The sequence below is a fragment of the Sinohyriopsis cumingii genome, unplaced genomic scaffold, assembly GCF_028554795.1.
Source record: "Sinohyriopsis cumingii isolate HCF-2022 unplaced genomic scaffold, ASM2855479v2 utg001742l, whole genome shotgun sequence".
Taxonomy (NCBI): domain Eukaryota; kingdom Metazoa; phylum Mollusca; class Bivalvia; order Unionida; family Unionidae; genus Sinohyriopsis; species Sinohyriopsis cumingii.
The window spans coordinates 614,174-633,100 of NW_028316042.1; the positions used below are offsets into that span (position 1 = coordinate 614,174).

The window sequence follows — 18,927 nt, forward strand, 5'->3', positions numbered from 1 at the left end:
TGTACGAGAAGTGTTACTTACTAAAATTCTATAGCGATTTCTCTTCGAAATGGATATTAATAGAATCTCGTGTTTCTCTCTCTCTCTCTCTCTCTCTCTCTCATACCATCCCAGATGCTTGTTGAGGGTGGGGTGGGTGAATAAATACTGATAATGCAATTACCAAATGTTTATCACACCTATACTACACTAATTGGAGTAATTTTGCAAGATAATTGGAATACAACCCTGTTTGTTACCTACTCAGTTTAACCTCTGACAATTTGGAGTACCTGATTTACTGGGCATGTTCGTATTCCTTCTCGACGCTCTATTTTCATCTTTAGATGACATATTTAAAGCTCCTGAATTTATCCATATGTATGATGTTGTGACCACATAACTCCCTTGTTGTAAGAAATGACGTATTTGTGTTCGCCAGCAAGAAAGAAAATTAATATCTCTCCTCAAACAGACAATATACAATCCAAATTATCTGATAATCCATTTTCTATTGTGTTAAGTTTTGTCACATCAATGTTAAAACGAAACGGAATAGATTATCCGTGTAGGGATCGCAGCACTAATACATTTCCCACATAACATTATGTCAATATCTTTAAAAAAATATATAAAAAATAATTTGTGTATTAGATACGCATACACAACAAACATGAGAAGAACATAAACCTAAAAGTATCCGTGCTTTTTTTCTGGACCCATTTGAACTCCAAAAGGTAAGTCCTTTGTACGCATTTTTTTTTTTTTTTTTTTTTTTGGGGGGGGGGTAACGAACTTCTGTTTTATTAGATATGTTTATACAAAGCAAGTATCAGTCATGTGATGTGCGAGTTATCAAGCAAAGTTTCAAGTGATTGTGATGGAATCAAGTGAAGCAACGCAGGCTATATCTTATCAAACAAGGAGACTGATACACATGTTAATCGATAGCCGGTGCCGAATTATTGCTTGCTCACCTCGCTTTGATAAGCACCACTCAACACGACTTTAATCCATCACATTTTAAATCATTCCACGATGTTTGGAACAGTCGCATTGTATCGTATACCGTATTTAGCAAAACAGTGCCAAGATGTTTTGAGTGTTTAATTTCTTACATCTCAGGAAGAAGTTGTTAACTGTGCCTGTAGTGTAAATATAAATATATGTAGTGCAAATATAAATGTATAACAGTTCATGTGGATATTAGTGGCAAATAATCATGATCAACAGAGGGTCTTTAAGAACTGAAACGTCAGTCTTACGTGGAGAAAGCAAGTGTAACAACTGATGGATATGGTAGTTGTTACTAGGCTGCCATAACTCGTTATTACGTCCCTCCCCCCTACTGTTCTTTGCATTTTCACTTGTGTCAGCTCTTAATTATTTCGAAAATGATTACCTGTATTGTAAGTTATCATAAATCAACTTACAACACTATAACAGATGCAGAGATGCTCATACTTGTCACATATACACACATTAACCCACCCCTATAGTGTTCAGACCACTAACTGATTGCCTCTCCGCCAAAAGATAATGTTAATATATTAAAAATAAAAACAATAAAATATGCATTAGATTTGTATACAAACCATGCATCTTTTCACTGATTTTAGTCTAAATATTTTGTTCCAGACTTAAAAAGGTGTTATTTGAAAATAATTTCTTTTAACCTCGTACTGTGAAATCGAGAGGACCCTTGTTTGCACCTAATAACATCGCCTAGCAACAAAAGTTTATAGGTCATTTAGTCAGTATGAAATTAAATACAGGATATCAAACTAGACGTAAATAATTAAATAGTATACATAGTACACAGACTGAAGTTTTGAAATTAATAATGGAAAAAAATAAATCCATTTACTATCCAATGTGTACATCCAAAAATATCGAGTACTCTACGTTTAATCACCCTCCCAAGTATGACTGGTTCGCTGTCTGTAAACAAATTAGTATTCCGATATCTGTAAGTGAAGTTTTTATTTTCTCAACTTTCTGTGATATATCAGTTACATTATATACATACTACTTTTCTTTAGAAGAATTATGCGTTTTAAAATTCTGGATATGTAAAAAATGTCACGAAGAAAAATATCGGTGACAAAACAAACAAGACTTAGCTTGGATCACACATTATTGACTAAGACAAAAGGTAATCTGGTATTTATACTTTTATGGACAGCACATGCTTACGGATGAATAATGGACCAAAATTTACACTAGAGAGAATGAGTTATTAACGCCTAAATGACCGGTAAAGTATAAGAGATTTGCTGAAGATAGGTCTAAAGATGTCATAACACATTCGTCATTGCCGATAATCAGCCAGTTGAGGTGTACATGCATCTTTTGAGGTTAGGTTAATTTTCTTTGCATGTAAACTAAAAGAATGCATTTTAGTTTTGACTACAAAAGGGGTGCTTGAATACCAGATGGAATCGGTTGTTCTCAAGAGTAACATAGTGCCTTACGTACTTTAAACAAAACCATATTCGTGTGTAGAGTTACTAAAGCGAGGTAACTGGAGAAACTATTGATGTATGCTGTCAAGTGTTAACTTGCAACTAGCCCTTTCAAATAAGACCAGACTAAAATGCTTCTGCTGTGGGAGTATTCAGCTGGACATGTCAATAATGTTTCGATTTTTTCAATTGAGACTTTAAAATCTTATTAACAATCTTTCATTTGTATTTAATTGATAGCATCGATTTAGTACAAGGTTTTTTTCCACCTTTGTGGCAAACTTAAGTATAAGTCTGCAAGTGACATTTAAAAATAATCTTTCTTTCCTTCATTTTTTCTTGAGGACTTTCCATCTTCAAACAATAATAGTCGATAATGATGTCCAAACTTGCAAAGATGTTATTAGGAATAAATGCTGGGTTATTTCGTTAACTTTTTATTCATTTATTTATTCCAATTGCATGAATGTTTTGTTTTAATATACAGAAGTTTTTTTTCGTTTTGTTTATTAATTCCCAACCAAATAACATTATAGTCAACCGTCAAAGCAAGTGTGTTGAAAAAGTATGAATTGCTATGTACATACAATGCACATAAACTGGTTACTTTGTGATAATTACTCATTCTTAAATCTATGCAGTATTTATCCTAATTGCAAAGTCAAATTGCATATCAAATTCAGTGTTAATTTGTCATCATTCGAGTTCAACAATAATGCTCAGAATTACAAACAATAAACGTACAATAACCGGATGAATGAGACAACCGGTGCAGTTCCTTTATCTACTGCCTAATTTTCTCACTGAAGTCTCTTAACATGTTAGCCAGTGGCTTAACTGTCTCATCAAAGTCTTTCAAACATGTTGTAGGCTCCTAGATGAGATTAGTTGACTGTAATTATATTACATGAAAAATCTTTGGATTTAATCGTCTGATCTTTATCCGTGGTGTATGCTGCTAACATCTGGATACTTGAACACGTTGATTCGTCCAGACTGCCCAATCCACAGTTGACTGAACGAAACTACGGCTATCTTTCCAAATAGAAAATCACCTCCATGTGGTCTCAGGCAAGCCAGGATGTTGCCCTTGTTGTCCAAAACATTTATATTACCTTCATCAAGGGAAACAAGCAAGTGACCATGATGGTCAAAGATCAAATCATAAACTTGGTGGTTGCTTTTGGACATCATGTTTCCTTTCTGATCGAACAAGAAAATGTTTCCTTTCATGCCTTTTAAGTTGAATGGTTCTTGAAAACTTGCTGCTGGAGCTGGTGAAGAAAAATTAAAGCCAGAATTAACATTTTTTACCGATGTTGCAGATTTAGGATTTGGTACTGCTTGTTGCCAACTGTCAACAGCCTTGCCTAACTGTCCGGTGGAAGGGTTGGTGTCTTGTGCACATACTGCGAGAATGTCTGTGAATTTACACACAGCAACATGAAGTAGTGTCCTAAACATGGACCCCCGTGGTGCATACTGTCTTATAACTTTACCAGTTTCGTTGATGATCAATAATTTTGGTGGAACATTGCAACAAACAGCAATATTTCCATTGTCAAAAACCGCTAGGTCACCGGGAATAGACGATAACGTGCAGTATATTGAGGATTTTTTGTTTTCGCTAATTTTATAGATTGATTTCTCGTTTTGTACAGATATGAACAGAATGCCATCGTTTCCAATTGCAACAGATGCTATCTCAAAATGGTTTAACATTTTCTTATGCTCTGAGCCCCGCTCATTGAACATGGTAAGACCTTTAGTTCCGGCCTCTGATATCCAAACCTCTCCTCGCTGGCACTGTATTATGCATTTTATGTCACCAAAATCGGGTGTACAAAAGGCACTCATTATTTCCATTTCCATAATCGACGATGTAATTTTGTTAGTAACAACCTCGCCGATTTTTTCCCACTCAAAGTCTTCGTCTTTGTCTTCTTCTTTTCTTTTAAATGTGACCAGATTTGTGTCTGCAATATTCATTGGCGAAGATGCATTGACTTCCTTCACTTCAAATAGAATCCTATTGCAATCCCTTAAAACTTCTGCATCACTCGCTGATGTAATCCATTTCTTCAAAGTCATTGATTTTTCATTGGTGCTATCAATATCTGCTCTCACTTGTTGCAACTTTTCTTTCTCACCCTCACATATTTTCATGATATCCTCTTCTATCTTCTTAACGCCAGCATCAATTTTGATTTTAATCTCTTCTGCTCTTTCTTGCAAATCCTCTTTCGCTTTTCTTTCCATTTCTTCAATGATGGACTCTCTCTTTGATATAATCTTGAGTATCCTCTCGTTAGAACAAAACCTTTCACTTGCTATCCATTCTTTATTCAAAATAGTTCGTTTGATCTTTGCAGCAACATCGATCGGCTCTATTTTATGCAGGTCGTGAACCGCATCTTCGCATGAAGGACATAAAAACTTCTCACAAGTTAAGCAATAACCATTGACAACGTTTGACTCATGATTAAAACACTTTGGCTGGTCACGCTTTTTGTTCTTAATAACTTTCAAACTGGTCAGTTCATGTTCTCTTGTGATTCTGAGTTTTTTATGGAGTTGGGTACATTCATCACAGATTTTCTGTTCACATACCTCACAGTAAGATGTAGCCTTCGGCTTTGGTTCATCATCACAGTTTTCGCATAAAGAAGCAATTTCTTCGGATTCCGTTTCTTCTAATTTCTCTTCCTCTTTTGTCTCGATATAGAAATTGGTCTGAAAAGAACCAGCCCCACCCTCCGGAATGTTAATATCTGTCCTACACAGCGGACATTGAAACTTGGAATCTGGTTTTGCTTTGGATATGTGTGACGATAAACACGCTTCACAGTAGCTATGAAAACATGGCAATATTTTGGGCCTTTTGTAAGACTGAAGGCAAATTCCACAGTTCGACTGGAAATGTGTGGCGGTCGCCATATTTGATGCAAAGTGAAAAGAAATCTTCTATTCACCTTACACGACCTTGGTGTAAAGTGCAGTGTTCAGAACGAGGCACAACATGCGATAGGTAATTATCATGAATGACGAATCTTAGACTCCGCCCACAAAATTCAAAATAGACTGCTGACTACCTACGTGTGAATCATTATATGATAACATGTTACACTGAAGTAAATCGGTTTACTTCAAAAAAGCACCAACTTGATGGTTATCGTCTATATGTAATGCACTATATACACAAAGTATTCAGCTTATTTCTAAAATCTGCCTGAAATGTCAAACATTTACATAAAAATCATATATTACTTTGTACAAAGGTTACTTTCATATATTCAATTATTTGCTCATGAACAAGCATACGTATCGTCATAAATAATGGTCAACAGTTGTGGAAAAATAAGCTTTTTCTAGTATCAAGTAGATTTTCAGACAAAATGCTTCTAGAAGATTGCAAAGTTACTTTTCTAATATATAGAATGGTAATTTTCTAATATTGGAACAAAACATAATTTTATGACATTACAAAATGCATTTTTATAATATTATACATCATTTTCTAACAGTAGCGATTAAGTTCATGTTATTACAAACTCAGGCGCTTTTCTCGGATGAAAAACAATCAGCGTATCTTGTAATAGTAAAATCAATCAACCTAGTTTCTAATTGCAGAATATCAACCTACTTTATAACAGTAGAAAAATATCCTATTTCATAATAGAGGAATTTTTTATCCATAACATTCGACAATAACCTACTTTATAACAAGATATAAAAAATGTTATAATATTAGACAATGCATTTCTAATATTAGACGATGGTTCATTTTCTGATAATAGAAAATAAGCACCAGCTATCAATGACAATGTCTTATTCAATTCCAAATGAATAATTAATGTTTATTCCAGTTAAAAAAGAAATGATTTCCTACTTGATTTGTTTCTATCTTTGGGATTTCTCAAACATGTTTTGTAAAATGGAAAAGCATATGTAATGTTAATTAAAATAAACGAGATTTAAGAAGAAAGTGAACCAGCTAGCTTACATGCGTAGATCTGATCAATATAGTGTTACAAGTCAAATATTTATTTGCATACTTTATTAAGAAAATTATAAAGAAGACTTATTGGATGCAAAGATCGTAACATTGTTTTCATTACTGTTTAGCTTAAGCAGCATTAGTGTCTCCTTAAAGCTGAGCGTTTTGGTAGTTGCTTTTGCATCAAGGGTAAAATATAAAGGCTTCAAAGTTTTGGATTTTTTCATTTGGATTGATTTTATAAATGGGAGATACATAAAAACTGATCTTTTTTTCTTTTTCAACTGCCAATTTTATTCTAGTCAATAAATATAATAACTTCAAATTTAAAGAGTCACACATCTCCTAAGCAAGACCATATTCTAAGTTTCAACGTCCATTGAGTTGGACGAATATTGACATCCCACAATGTGGGCAACGTTTCCTTCCGACCAGTGTCTACTTCAAAAAGATGAAGAGAATATAGAAGAAAAGGAATCCGAAAACGAAGTCCCTATATGCGAAAACTGTAATAAAGAGCCAAAGGTAACATCTTATTGTGAGAGATGTAAACAGGTGATGAATATGCATTAACTTACAAAAATCAAGATAACAAGAAACGATACTTTTCCAGTTTAGAAACTGTATCAAGCAATACGTTCCGCCAAGCAAACACGAGTCATGAGTTTCAAGACCTGCAGAAAATATATATGTTGCTGCAATCACAAACGAAATCTTTAAATAAAGAATGGACGGCAAATGCAAAGATTTGTTCTATCGAAATAATTAAAAGACTACATCAGAGAGACAGAGAGAGAGATAGAGAGAGAGAGAGAGTCCACTATCGAAGTAATGGAAATATAAGAAGCCATTTACAAAAAAGTAGTAGCAATTAAAATCGAAATAAATACTTAACAAAAATAAAAGAAAAATTCATGAACATATGTAATAACAAGAAAAAAGTTTAAACAATTTTAACCAGACCGTTTCTCAAGTACAATTGAAAAGTGACTTGGCTTTGAAGAAATGGATTACATCAGTAAGTGATGCAGACATTTTAAGGAAAGACAAAATAGGATGCAGTATAAAATTAAAGAAGTTGTTTCGCTGATATAAAAATTATTCCAGACGTATCTCTGGTCAGAATTGGGAGTAACTCCAAAGACATTGATTGAAAAAGCATTGGTCGAGGCATTGTCTATTATGGAAATTGAGATTTTGTGTGCGGTATGCACGCCCCATTTCAGTGAGATAAAATGCATTAACGAAGTTTCAGGGAGGTAAGCTGTGGAGAGCAGAAGCCGGAGCTGGTAGCATTACTACATGTAATGAACTTTTTATAGCAGTTGCCGGAATTGGTGGCCTTAATCTCTTCATTGAGTGGCGATCAGACCTAAGTTAAATATTACAGCAATCTGAGATTGCGTACTACTTATATATGTATTAAAAGAGTATTTACGGTAATTTATAAATTTACCCAAAAACAATAAAGCAGCAAAACATTTCTCACTATCGTCTATTCCAGGAGACTTTGATTTTGACAATGATAGCATAGCTATTTATTGCAGTGAACTGGCAAAATCAATGATCATTGATCCAGGTGGTCAAGTTGTTCGGCGGTGATCCTTTTTTTTTTTTTTTTTTTTTTTTTTGGCACCAGACAGATGCCCCCCTCCCCAGCCAAAGAATAAAAGTGTTTTTATGTTTCACTGGGTCCCCCAGATATGCTGCTTTGTTTTTTAATTTAAACAGAATTTCGATCAAAAATTTTAAATGGTGATCGCGCCCACTTAATATGCAAGTGAGGTCCCACTGAATGGAATACTGTTCTCTCATTGGTTAAAATAAAATGACGTCCTGGATTTTATTTTTAACTTATTTTCAGTTGGCCAGTAAGAAGGTAGTATTTTATTCAGCGCGTTGTTCATGCATGTTAAGTGGGCGCGATCAAGTCCATAACGAGCAGTAACATTGGAAAATGGTCTGGCATTCCTTAAAGGTATAATAGTAAGCCAAACTTTGGATATGCATACAAAGTCGAATGCCTGAGGTTAAACATCGGTGCCAAATTTATTATGCTACGCGAAATGTAGCTTGAAATAACAGCGTTTATTCATAAATGGGTCGCACGAGAAAGGAGAGAAATGTCCTCCTTTGTAGTTGCTGTTGTTGTTGTTGTATGGTTTAACGCCATTTTTCAGCACAAGATAGGCTATACATGGCCGCCAGTATAATTGGTGGAGGAAGAACCCTGGAAAACCCCGGGAAGAACCACCGACCCACGAGAAGCTACTGGCAGGCTTTCTCACGTACCCACGTTAGCCGAGCCTGAGACTCGAACTCACGCAGACAGAGGTGAGATGGCAGTGATCCGTAACGGTGAGCGCTTTAGACCACTCGGCCACTCGGGGCCCCTTGTAGTTGTTACATAGTACATTATTACACGCCAATTCAAAACAACGATAAAGCAAACAAGTGCAAAATCGTTCAAATACAAGGTCAAGCTTATAGGCCTACTAGTGTACTCACACAACTTTCGTTTATGTGATAAATTTAATCTTCTAGATGTGATTTTTAAAGGTATTATTTCAAATGCCTCATCATTAATGAAAATAATGACTATAAAACATCGAGTTTTGTATCGCACAAAGACACACGGTACTAATGATATGAAAAATAGGAACCAGCCTGGAAATGGTTGAATATAAAATAAAGCATATATGGGTTTGGCTGACCAGGATTGGTTAATAATGTAAGTTATGTTTTAGGAAAAAGAATCTTTTGAGAGCTTATCCTAGTTGTAAGTGGGGAAAAAATAGAGACATTGTTTAATTGATGGAATTTCAGTCCTTTAACAGTGATGAGTTTGGAACACTCATTACTAAAATTATATATAATTGTTAAGACGATGTATATCATTTATGACGTTACGTAATGACGTAATTGTTGTTTTACAATAAAAGACATCATCCGGTTCTTTCAAAACGTTTCGTGCCTGAAGAAGAATAAATTAAATGCGAAACAAATTGCGCATAATTGTATGCGTTTGTGTTGTTTTTTTAATCACAATTATTCCACCCCACACACGTCGTTTTCTATTTTCCCTCATAAGTTATTATCTCCATCCATCCAAGAGCAGACCGTTCATTGTAACAGTTGATTTAACTATTTTCAATGAAAATTAATCTTGCCCTCTTATTTTAGTAATATCTAAATTATATCAGCGAGCACCCTTTTTAATTAATAGAAACAAACCCGAGTTAGAAATACTGAAATGGTTTAACTGAATTACGTCTTGATGATCTGATGTCTTCACTCCGTTGAAAATTTTATTGATTTAATAAGTTATTAAGCTGAAGAAAAACAACAATAAATAAAGCCTTAATAACCATGTGGCGGCATCTCAGAATTAGTATATATTATCCTTGGGGCGACTTCTCCGACCAACATGGGGCGACTTCTCCTGACACCTGGGATGAGTTCTCTCAGGGCGAGTTCTCCATAATTCCACGAGCCTAGGCGCCCGGCAAAAATAAGACAAAGCGGAAGTGACGTGCTCTAGGGAACTGTGCATTTCTACTTTCGTTGTTAGTTGCATTCAATAGCTGGTACAGTGCGTTATCAGACAAGTGACAGACGTGATGGTCTGCAGTGACCATTTCAGGGAAGACGATTTCGATACCGTCTAAAAAATTAGAGTCACTTTGTACTACGACCATCAGAAGACTCCTGTGAAATGCAGTACCAAGCGTGTTTTCTCGCCAGACAACTGAGTACGTGAACACCAGATCAACAAAAACCAAGGGTTACGGCAGGGCTAACAACATGTAGACTGAGAGAAGCTTGTACAGAAGCGAGAGCTAGCGAGGGTAAAATATTTATACAGCTTTATCTTGCTATATTATTGGTTGTCAGCCCCTACCCCTCGCCAAAAGCATACCTAGCAAAAGAACGATCAGTGGGAGACGGCGATTTTAGTGGGAGGGTGTTTGCAAATCATAATAACCTTCCCGTACCCCCCAAAATGAATCCTGCTTTACAATGATGAGTGTGTGTGTGTGTGTGTCTCTTGGATTTTAGTTTTGCCCACTCCTCCATTATTAATCCCCCCCCCCCAAAAAAAATGAATTTGCATGTCGATGCATATTTCATGCCTGTACAACAACAATAATAATGACAATACAAGTTTAGGGGCCCCGAGTTTTCTAAAGCGCTGTCCGTTACGGGTCACTGCCATCTCGCCTCTGACTACGTGGGTTTGAGTCTAGGATCTGGCTAATGTGGGTATGTGACAAAGCTTGCCAGTAGCTTCTCGTGGGTTGGTGGTTCTTCCTGGGGTTTTCACGGGTTCTTCCTCCACCATTAATACTGGCCGTCATGCATAGCTTGTCTTGTGCTGAAAAATGGCGTTAACTCTCACAACAACAACAACAACAAAACAAGTTTTATGCTAAAGCCAAAATGTTGTGAATACTTGATGTATTGATTGTATTTAATTGTAAAGGCTAATTACCCCTTCATGTTGAGGCACTGGGAGAAAATTACCTTGTTTGCCAGAATATACACAACTGTGTCATTGGATGACGGTCGAGGTCAGAATCAAACCCACACAGGCCTGGCCCAAGGCAGCAAGTGACGAGTGCAGGGCCACAAGCAAAAAAATTGCATTGCGAGTTAGCACGGATCCCAAGGTGGTTGCGACATTTGTCATGCCCTAGGGCCGGGCCTGAACCCACATCCCATTGCTTGTTGTGTGTGAATAATAATATCCTTTCAGTGTGGAGTTTATGGTATTATTATTCATAATATGTACAGAACCATAGTTAATAAGATTTTATTAGATACTGCAATGCTGTCAGTGTAAAGATGTCACCTCCTATATATACACCTTTCTGTTAGGTACTGAATGAGAATTATGTGAACCAGCATAAGGAAGATAATGCACTAGAGAGAACCGAAGACTGTAGATGGTGTGACGTATCCTGTGGTGCATTTTGATGTCTTTGTGAACCTTCCATTCATTCCCTGTTTACATGGTTTGTATAGCTTCAAAGTTCATATGAATTTCTAAGGCCTCACAAGTTATATCAGCATACGAGTCAGTAAGTAAGTCATGTAATTTTTTATTGGAGAAAAACTACAATGTATTGGTAATATGTCAAACTTTATGACCATTCCTTACTTGTAAAAGTAAGCAAAAAGATTTGATGCAATTGTCAACTATTATTCAGTCATGCAAAAGACTTCATGTGTGACTACCATATCTACTGCAAAGGCATGAAACACATTTTTCATACTGTTATTACAGGGACTACATGCACCATCATGCAGTATTGCTGTTCAATGTCAGACTGATATGATACTCAAGAGAAAAAAAACAAGCAAACAAAACATATAACATTGTAATAACTAAGCTCAGTATGATTATGTAATCATTTGACTTGGTAGACCAAGCACTTGTCAACTTGTTACTATCTAGCAATGATACACTTTAAATTATTTAATTGATACATATATTCATGAGATATACTCATCTGTGTGAAAACCACGATCAGTATACACGTCTAAAATTTCACTTACTACACAGGTTGTGAATTAAATGTCCAGCAAGTAAAGAGAAGGAGCAGAGGCGATGCAAACTTTCATGTACTTGTCAGCATTCATACATGACACTCATGCAAGAAAATTAGCTTAGTTGTCAATGTTACTTATGCATAAGTCCATTTTTAAATTGTTGGTAAACACATCTAAGCTATGTACAGATGATGTCACGTTTCAAGAAATAGAAGTACAGTGTGACCCTGCTATAACACGGTAGTTGGGAGCCATAAAACCCGACCGCGTTATATACCGAACCGTGTTATATGCAACAAAGTCAGTTAGCTGAAGAAAATGTACCCCCCAAAAACAAAATTGGGGGTGGGGTGGGTAATAAATGCGGGCGGTAAAATACGTGCTTCGTCGGCATAGTTACCATCTTGAATTGATGCATATTAAATGAGAAATACACCTGTAGTGAAAACGGAAGACATAATATAATAGTTTACTTTATTTAGAGAACCATGAAATGGTACATATACGTGAATCCTGTTTATATATAAATGTCTAATGTATAGCATGAATAGAGTATCAACACCATGTACTCACCTGCCAACCTCATCATCCACAATACAAGTGATTCCATCGAAAATATGCACACACAGCTTTAAAATATTCATTAATTTTGTAACAGGTCATATTGGTCTGAATTCAGTGGAAAAACATAGCACAATCACGTAGCGAATGCCGAAGCACACTTACTGTAAAGTACTTTCCAAGTCGGTAAAAGTTAGTTTGCGTTTTAAGCCGCCGTTGGCATAAACTTTTTCCCTACAAAAAGGAAACTTTTACAGCACAGTTAACGTGTTCCAGTCACATTGGAAAATGCAAAAATCCATCAGATTCCATCACTTTTTTTTAAAGTTTGGTACTGACTTCCTTTGAAGAAAAGTTCTTCGCTGTTATTGAAAGATTGTAGTCGGCTTTCTTTGATGAAGGGTGTCTGTGCTATTAAAGTCACCACTAAAGGACAGCTTTGGAGAACCAAACGAATGCCCATTTTTTATTGTGGCGGCAACATCAAAAAACTGTATTGCATGATTGAATTTTCCATTTGCTCAGTACGTTTTCATAACAATCGGTGCTTCAAAGGTAATCTGTTTCCTTTGAAATTTCAGCAAACTATTTTATCTGGGTACATTTTTAAAAAGGAATTGGCCGTCGTTTATACTATTCTAGTTACTGTCCCTTCATGCCTACTGAATAAACCAATAAGTAAGATGTATTTTCTTTTTTCACATTTGTGGTAATAGCGTGATGCTGCCTTCCACGCATGCGTCTGAAAATTAACAAAGGGTCAACGGACGATAGACACGCAGGTGTTCTGATGACAGGGATTATTACAGAAAACGTAAGCGTTTTGACGGATTTAATTCTGAGTGAAACGAAGAGGAATTTTATTACCATCCACATACAAATGTCAGTCTTTGTAAATATATTAATTACTAGCGAGCGGCCGAAAATCCGATGAAAGATAGATTACGAGACAATGCATCGTCCGGTTGATCTCCGTTACCAGAAATGTCAACAACAAAAAAGTGGATATTTCACAACATACAGAACTCATGCCAGATGTCAGGATGAGCGGATTATGATATAACAGTGCACTGTTTAAACGGTTTGTCAGTATGGACAAATAATTTGTTTATGTAACAATAGATAAATTTCAGTGCATTTTATATCCAGTTTACGGCTTCCTTTCATGGGGCCTCTGAATTTCTGCACTCCAAACCAATGGTTGTATATAAAAGTGTAAACAGCCATCAATGTCGCCAACAAATAAAAAAACCACATGGTATGTTTTGCAGCCAATAAGGAAAAACAATCCAATTTTGCGACTTTGGCGAAGACCTACGAAATCCCAGAAGAAACTTTTTATGCGTTTTTTCTTCTTCTTACTTTTAAGAAGAAGAAAAAAATACTTTTTCGTGTACGATAAAAATACTTTTTTGTGTACAAGAAAAATACTTATAAAATTTCAGGAGCCAGGCCACGATCGTCTTGTATTATTCATATGCGATCTCTTCCCCAAAATGATAAGCAACATTTTACGTTTTTTTCGTACTTTTTAAGATTTTCTTTTGTGCACATGAAAAATACATGTATATGAAATTTCGGGAGCCAAGCCACAACCGCGTTATAACGGAGCGCGCTATAGTGGGGTCACACTGTAATGTTAATTTTGCTTCACACGTTTTTTGTCTTTTTCTTCAGAACAATGAAGCGAAGATTAGTTACCACATAAAGAAAGAGGGACTTTCTAGAGCCATAAAAAACTGCAGAACCACATTATGGATGTGGACACTATTATTACAGACGGGCATTTACAGGACAGAAATGGATCTGAGAGAATATGAGACCCACACAATATTTTGATAAGTGACATGTAGCCAAGGGTAAGTAGATATCGCAGTGTTTACTACAATGAATGATACCATTTGATAAAACTCATATACAAGCACATATATAACAGTTCTATGTTTAAAGTTATATTAAAGTAGGACAGTGAATATATCACTAAGAATACAGTCACACACACCCCATTAATATTTCTGGCCCCTCCTCTCCAGCCCTGTACATACACACACAGCAGGGAGAAACTAACTAAAGCAAAGCAACTCAAACTTGAAAGATTTGATCAAAACAAAGCTAACACAGTCTTATTTGTAGCACATATTCAAAATCATATATCAGAAGAAAAAATATTATTATTAATTAATTAAACTATGATTTATATGTACGTTAAATTGAATACTAATAAAGTCTTGTTTCCATTTCCATTAATTAACTTTGGTAAATTGTCAGTGTGAATATAGACAGTGAATGACATATTCAGTTTCTTGAATTACTTGGGTAAACAAAATTTCAGACCATGTTATAGCTGTACCGATGTCACTTTTTGCCGATTATGCCGATACCGTGTATAGCCGATTATTAAAATTGCCGATACCGATTATCGGACTGATTATTTCAAGAAACCGCTTGTTCTACAGTTAGTGAAATCACTATCATTTGATTGACAAGTAAACCATGCCCTATGTTTGTTATGACTAACAAGCCTAAAATGGGTGCGGATTTATGTTAACAGTTCAAATGTGGTTTCAAGCTACCATACATGTGATAACTATTTCCCACATTTTATATCCCACCTTATTTCTTTTTGTTAACTCGTATATGCAAATAAAACTCTTTACTAAATAACGTATTTATTCCGAATTAGTTTTTTGGGGCACATATGATCTGTGATATGTTTCTTCATTCCTTCTTTTAATTTAATGATGGTAATCAACGCTTTTATATACGGTATATTAATGCCAGTTCAAGTTGACTCGTGTAAGTTTCATTGGTGGGAATGGAGATCATAATTTGCTTGTTGAGAAAACATCTATAGCAGTCAGTGATCATTCCAGGGATTTAGGAAGCAGTTCGCTAACAAGTAAAGCATGTAAAGCATGGCAAAAATAAATTTCTGAACTCCTGGTTGACGGAGATGTACTTTGTGAAGCTAGCCATAAAATGGGGGTTGGGTGTTGGTGGTGGGCATTTAATTCCTGAATGCGTGAAATCGACGGTCGCATTATATGTCACTTATCTTACATTGCAAAGTACGATCAGAGGGTTTTATTTTTAAAATGTCATTATCTAAATAAAGTTTCTTGCAAAACTATTATTTGGAAAATAATATACATAATATAGATTTGCTTAATACCTGATGTTTCTATTAAAAAAGAGGGACTGAAGGAAAGTAGATATTTTACATTTGATAATACGTTTATTTCAGGTGACAACAGTTAGACATATGCACTAATGGTTATGCACAATGTAAAGACCCTGGAAGTAGTGCAAAACATTCATATAATGACTTATTTTGTAATATTATGGCTGTATTGCTTGTTGTCAATAAAGTAATAACTATCCCATCTTTTTCAATTTTAATTGCCTATTACATTAATAGTCCTGGAAAAATATTCACTATTTATTCTGGCGACATTGTTTTGAAAATTGGCAACAAAATATTAAGATTGGCGATTTATTTTGGCGACAACTTTTAAAAGCCAGCACCATCATTGTAATGTGTATGCTGGAAGTTCAACAGCCACACGAGACCTCATTGGCTGGTTGGCTGCTGTGATTGTGCTGAGTGCATGCATGGTATTGATAATTTGTTGTGAGCAGACAATCAGCGGTAATTTACAGCAAGCGTGTTCAAAAGTATTTACTTTTAAGAATATACTGTCTTTGAATTAACCTCCAAATCAAATGTTTATTCCTTAAATTCCACTTTTTAATTCTGATTTAAAATTCAAGCCATGTCAAGATGACTGTTATGATTAAATTTAGTTTTTGGAAATTTGTTTACATCGGCACCGATTATTTCTGCCGATACCGATTATACCAATTGTTCCAATAATCGGCCCGATTATGAGTATGGCCGATTAATCGGTACAGCTTTAATCTATGTTGAAGAATTGATGGCAGTGCTGAAGGAAGTGGTCAGGAAGCCATTGTTAGTTGATAGTTATTGCCACCTCTATGCAGCCGTGTATCTATTATGACTGAAAATAGAATATACAGCAAATTTTTAAACTTGAATAAAGTTATGTTATTTCATGTATCCCATTTTTCTGTTACTTATTTCATGTCTTCAGAGTCAAGGCCTTTTGCATAAAATTAGATTTTACTACAGCCAGTGTTAGGAAGCTAAATGAATCAAAAGTGAACAGACAGCAATATGTTTTTAATGTCATAGTATAGACTCTGTTAATGAAATGAAATTATAGAGGATTAAAGAATTTTTCATGAGAATTTCCAAGATAATGGACAAATGATTTCAACAGGATCTATTATCAGAATGAAAGGTTTGGGTAAAAATTCCACACTCAAGTAAAGTGATAGTACTGATACATTTTGTCAATAAAGGATTTTATGAAAAGGAATTTTAAGCATAATGTTTACATGACACGAGTATAAAGTAGTCATTTGTCCCAAAATTGGCCCTGATGGTAGCAACTTAACTACTGTACGAATATTTTACCTGCAAGTGTTCATGTACTCGGACAGGATTATCTTGCAATTTCCATACTCCTGAATACAGGCACGGTATGCTGCTTCCAGGACATAATCATCCAAGCAAACTGTCTGAAATCTTGGATGATCAATGCTACAGTTCACCTTGACTCACTCAGTCTCATTCAAAATCATACTGATCTCTTTACAGCATGTACACGTCTCAATTATTTCTTTACTGCTGCAATTTTCACAGGTACACCAATATACATGGTAAATACACTCAATCATTCATTATTGTGTTAGACGGCAAACTTGTGGATAAAATATATGAGAAGTTCTTGCATGTTAAGGTATGACATATACGTATATGTGATGCATGGTTAGGCTTTTGTTCTACCTTTTGTACCACAATAATTAACATTTAATTAGCAATGTATTATTCTCAAGATTTGTTTCCCCGTAAATTTGTATACTTAGTCTGCCACTAGTATTATACACCCAGACCCACAGAGAAAGTATATGCTTGCTAAACATCTGGATACACCAGGTCTATGATTACTTTTTCTTGTTAATAAAATTCTTAAATTTTACTATCGGTGGAGAGTAGTAAGCAATCACACCCAAAGTACATTCGGGGTCTGCATTTCATCACGGTTTAAAAGAACGAACTTGAGTCATAAAGTTACTAAGTTAAACACCTCACAGTCTGAGTCTTAAGTGTTTAACTTTTAACACCACTAGTTACTGATGAACTACGCACACATGAAAATCTGCTTTGAAGACATCCAAGTTTCACTCTAATTGGTGCCATTCGCTTTTCATTATGAAATTGAAATAACATTAACGAAAAAATAATAATAATAACTGCCATAACGATAATATTAATTACCAGAATGAATAGCCCAAGCGCTGCTCAGCCTCGTTATGCACTATGTTATCTCTAGCTTAGGGTGGATCATCGTCCACGTTCTCGTCTCGTTCGGGCTTATATTGGTACTGTCTAACCTCGGCGAGCAGAATCTTCTTAAGAGTCATTACGCTCGCCATCTTCTAGGAGTTCATCTTCCTCACACGACGAAAATGAGCATGACAAATTTGGCATAAATTATCAATAAATTCAGCCATCATCACCACATAGCTAAACTTGAGACACTTACGGAGAGTGCGTCACTTCCGGAAATCCTACTATCACCGGAAGTATACAAAATATTGCGGACCGTTGTCCTTAAAATATCGATAAATGTACACATTATCTTCATTTTCTTCTCTGTGAGTTAAAATATGGATTTTTAATGCATATATCTGAGTTATTTAGCAAAAATGAACTTTCTAATATATATAGTAGACCTTTAATATAAACTGCAATCATTTCAAAATACCACGTAACGAATGGTCATTGGCAGATTCAGAAGAGGTTTGTGAAGTTGGATCCCTTTTCCTTGAAAATAAAGCACTCATGACTGAAAAAGGATGAAATGGTGAATTTAAGTACAAAAAATCATTCTCTTTCAAATCGAACCTCTGTTAAAAATAATAATATAGAGCTGCCCCTTTCAATGCAGTGAAATCCTAGAACTGCAATCCTTCGCATTTATATCTATTCTGTCTTCCATTTAAATCCTACACGAGTACAATCCTTTACATTAACATCTACTCTGTTTGCCAGTGAAATCCCCGGACTACTATCCTTTGCATCTATATTTACTATGTCTTCCAATGAAATTCTACATAACTACAATCATTTGCATATATATTTACTGTCTTGAACAGTCTTCCAATGAAATCCCAGGACTAATATCCATTGCATTCATACATACTCTCTCTCTCTTTCTCTCTCTCTCTCTCTCTTCCAATGAAATCCCAGGATTGCTATCTTTTATATTCATATATACTCTCTCT

General features: G+C 35.4%; 1 protein-coding gene across 1 annotated transcript; it reads right to left on the reverse strand.

Annotated features, from left to right (window-relative positions):
* Window positions 1-1,945: 1,945 nt before the first annotated feature.
* On the reverse strand, window positions 1,946-6,235 carry LOC149771675 (uncharacterized). Its single transcript, XM_089948256.1, has one exon. It carries the CDS (start codon window positions 5,379-5,381, stop codon window positions 3,384-3,386), a length of 1,998 nt encoding a protein of 665 aa, XP_089804382.1. The 5' UTR covers window positions 5,382-6,235; the 3' UTR covers window positions 1,946-3,383.
* Between the last annotated feature and the right edge of the window lie 12,692 nt (window positions 6,236-18,927).

Coding starts and splice junctions, on each gene's coding strand:
- LOC149771675 (XM_089948256.1), bottom strand. CDS start 5,381: ATGGCGACCGCCACACATTTCCAGTCGAACTGTGGAATTTGCCTTCAG.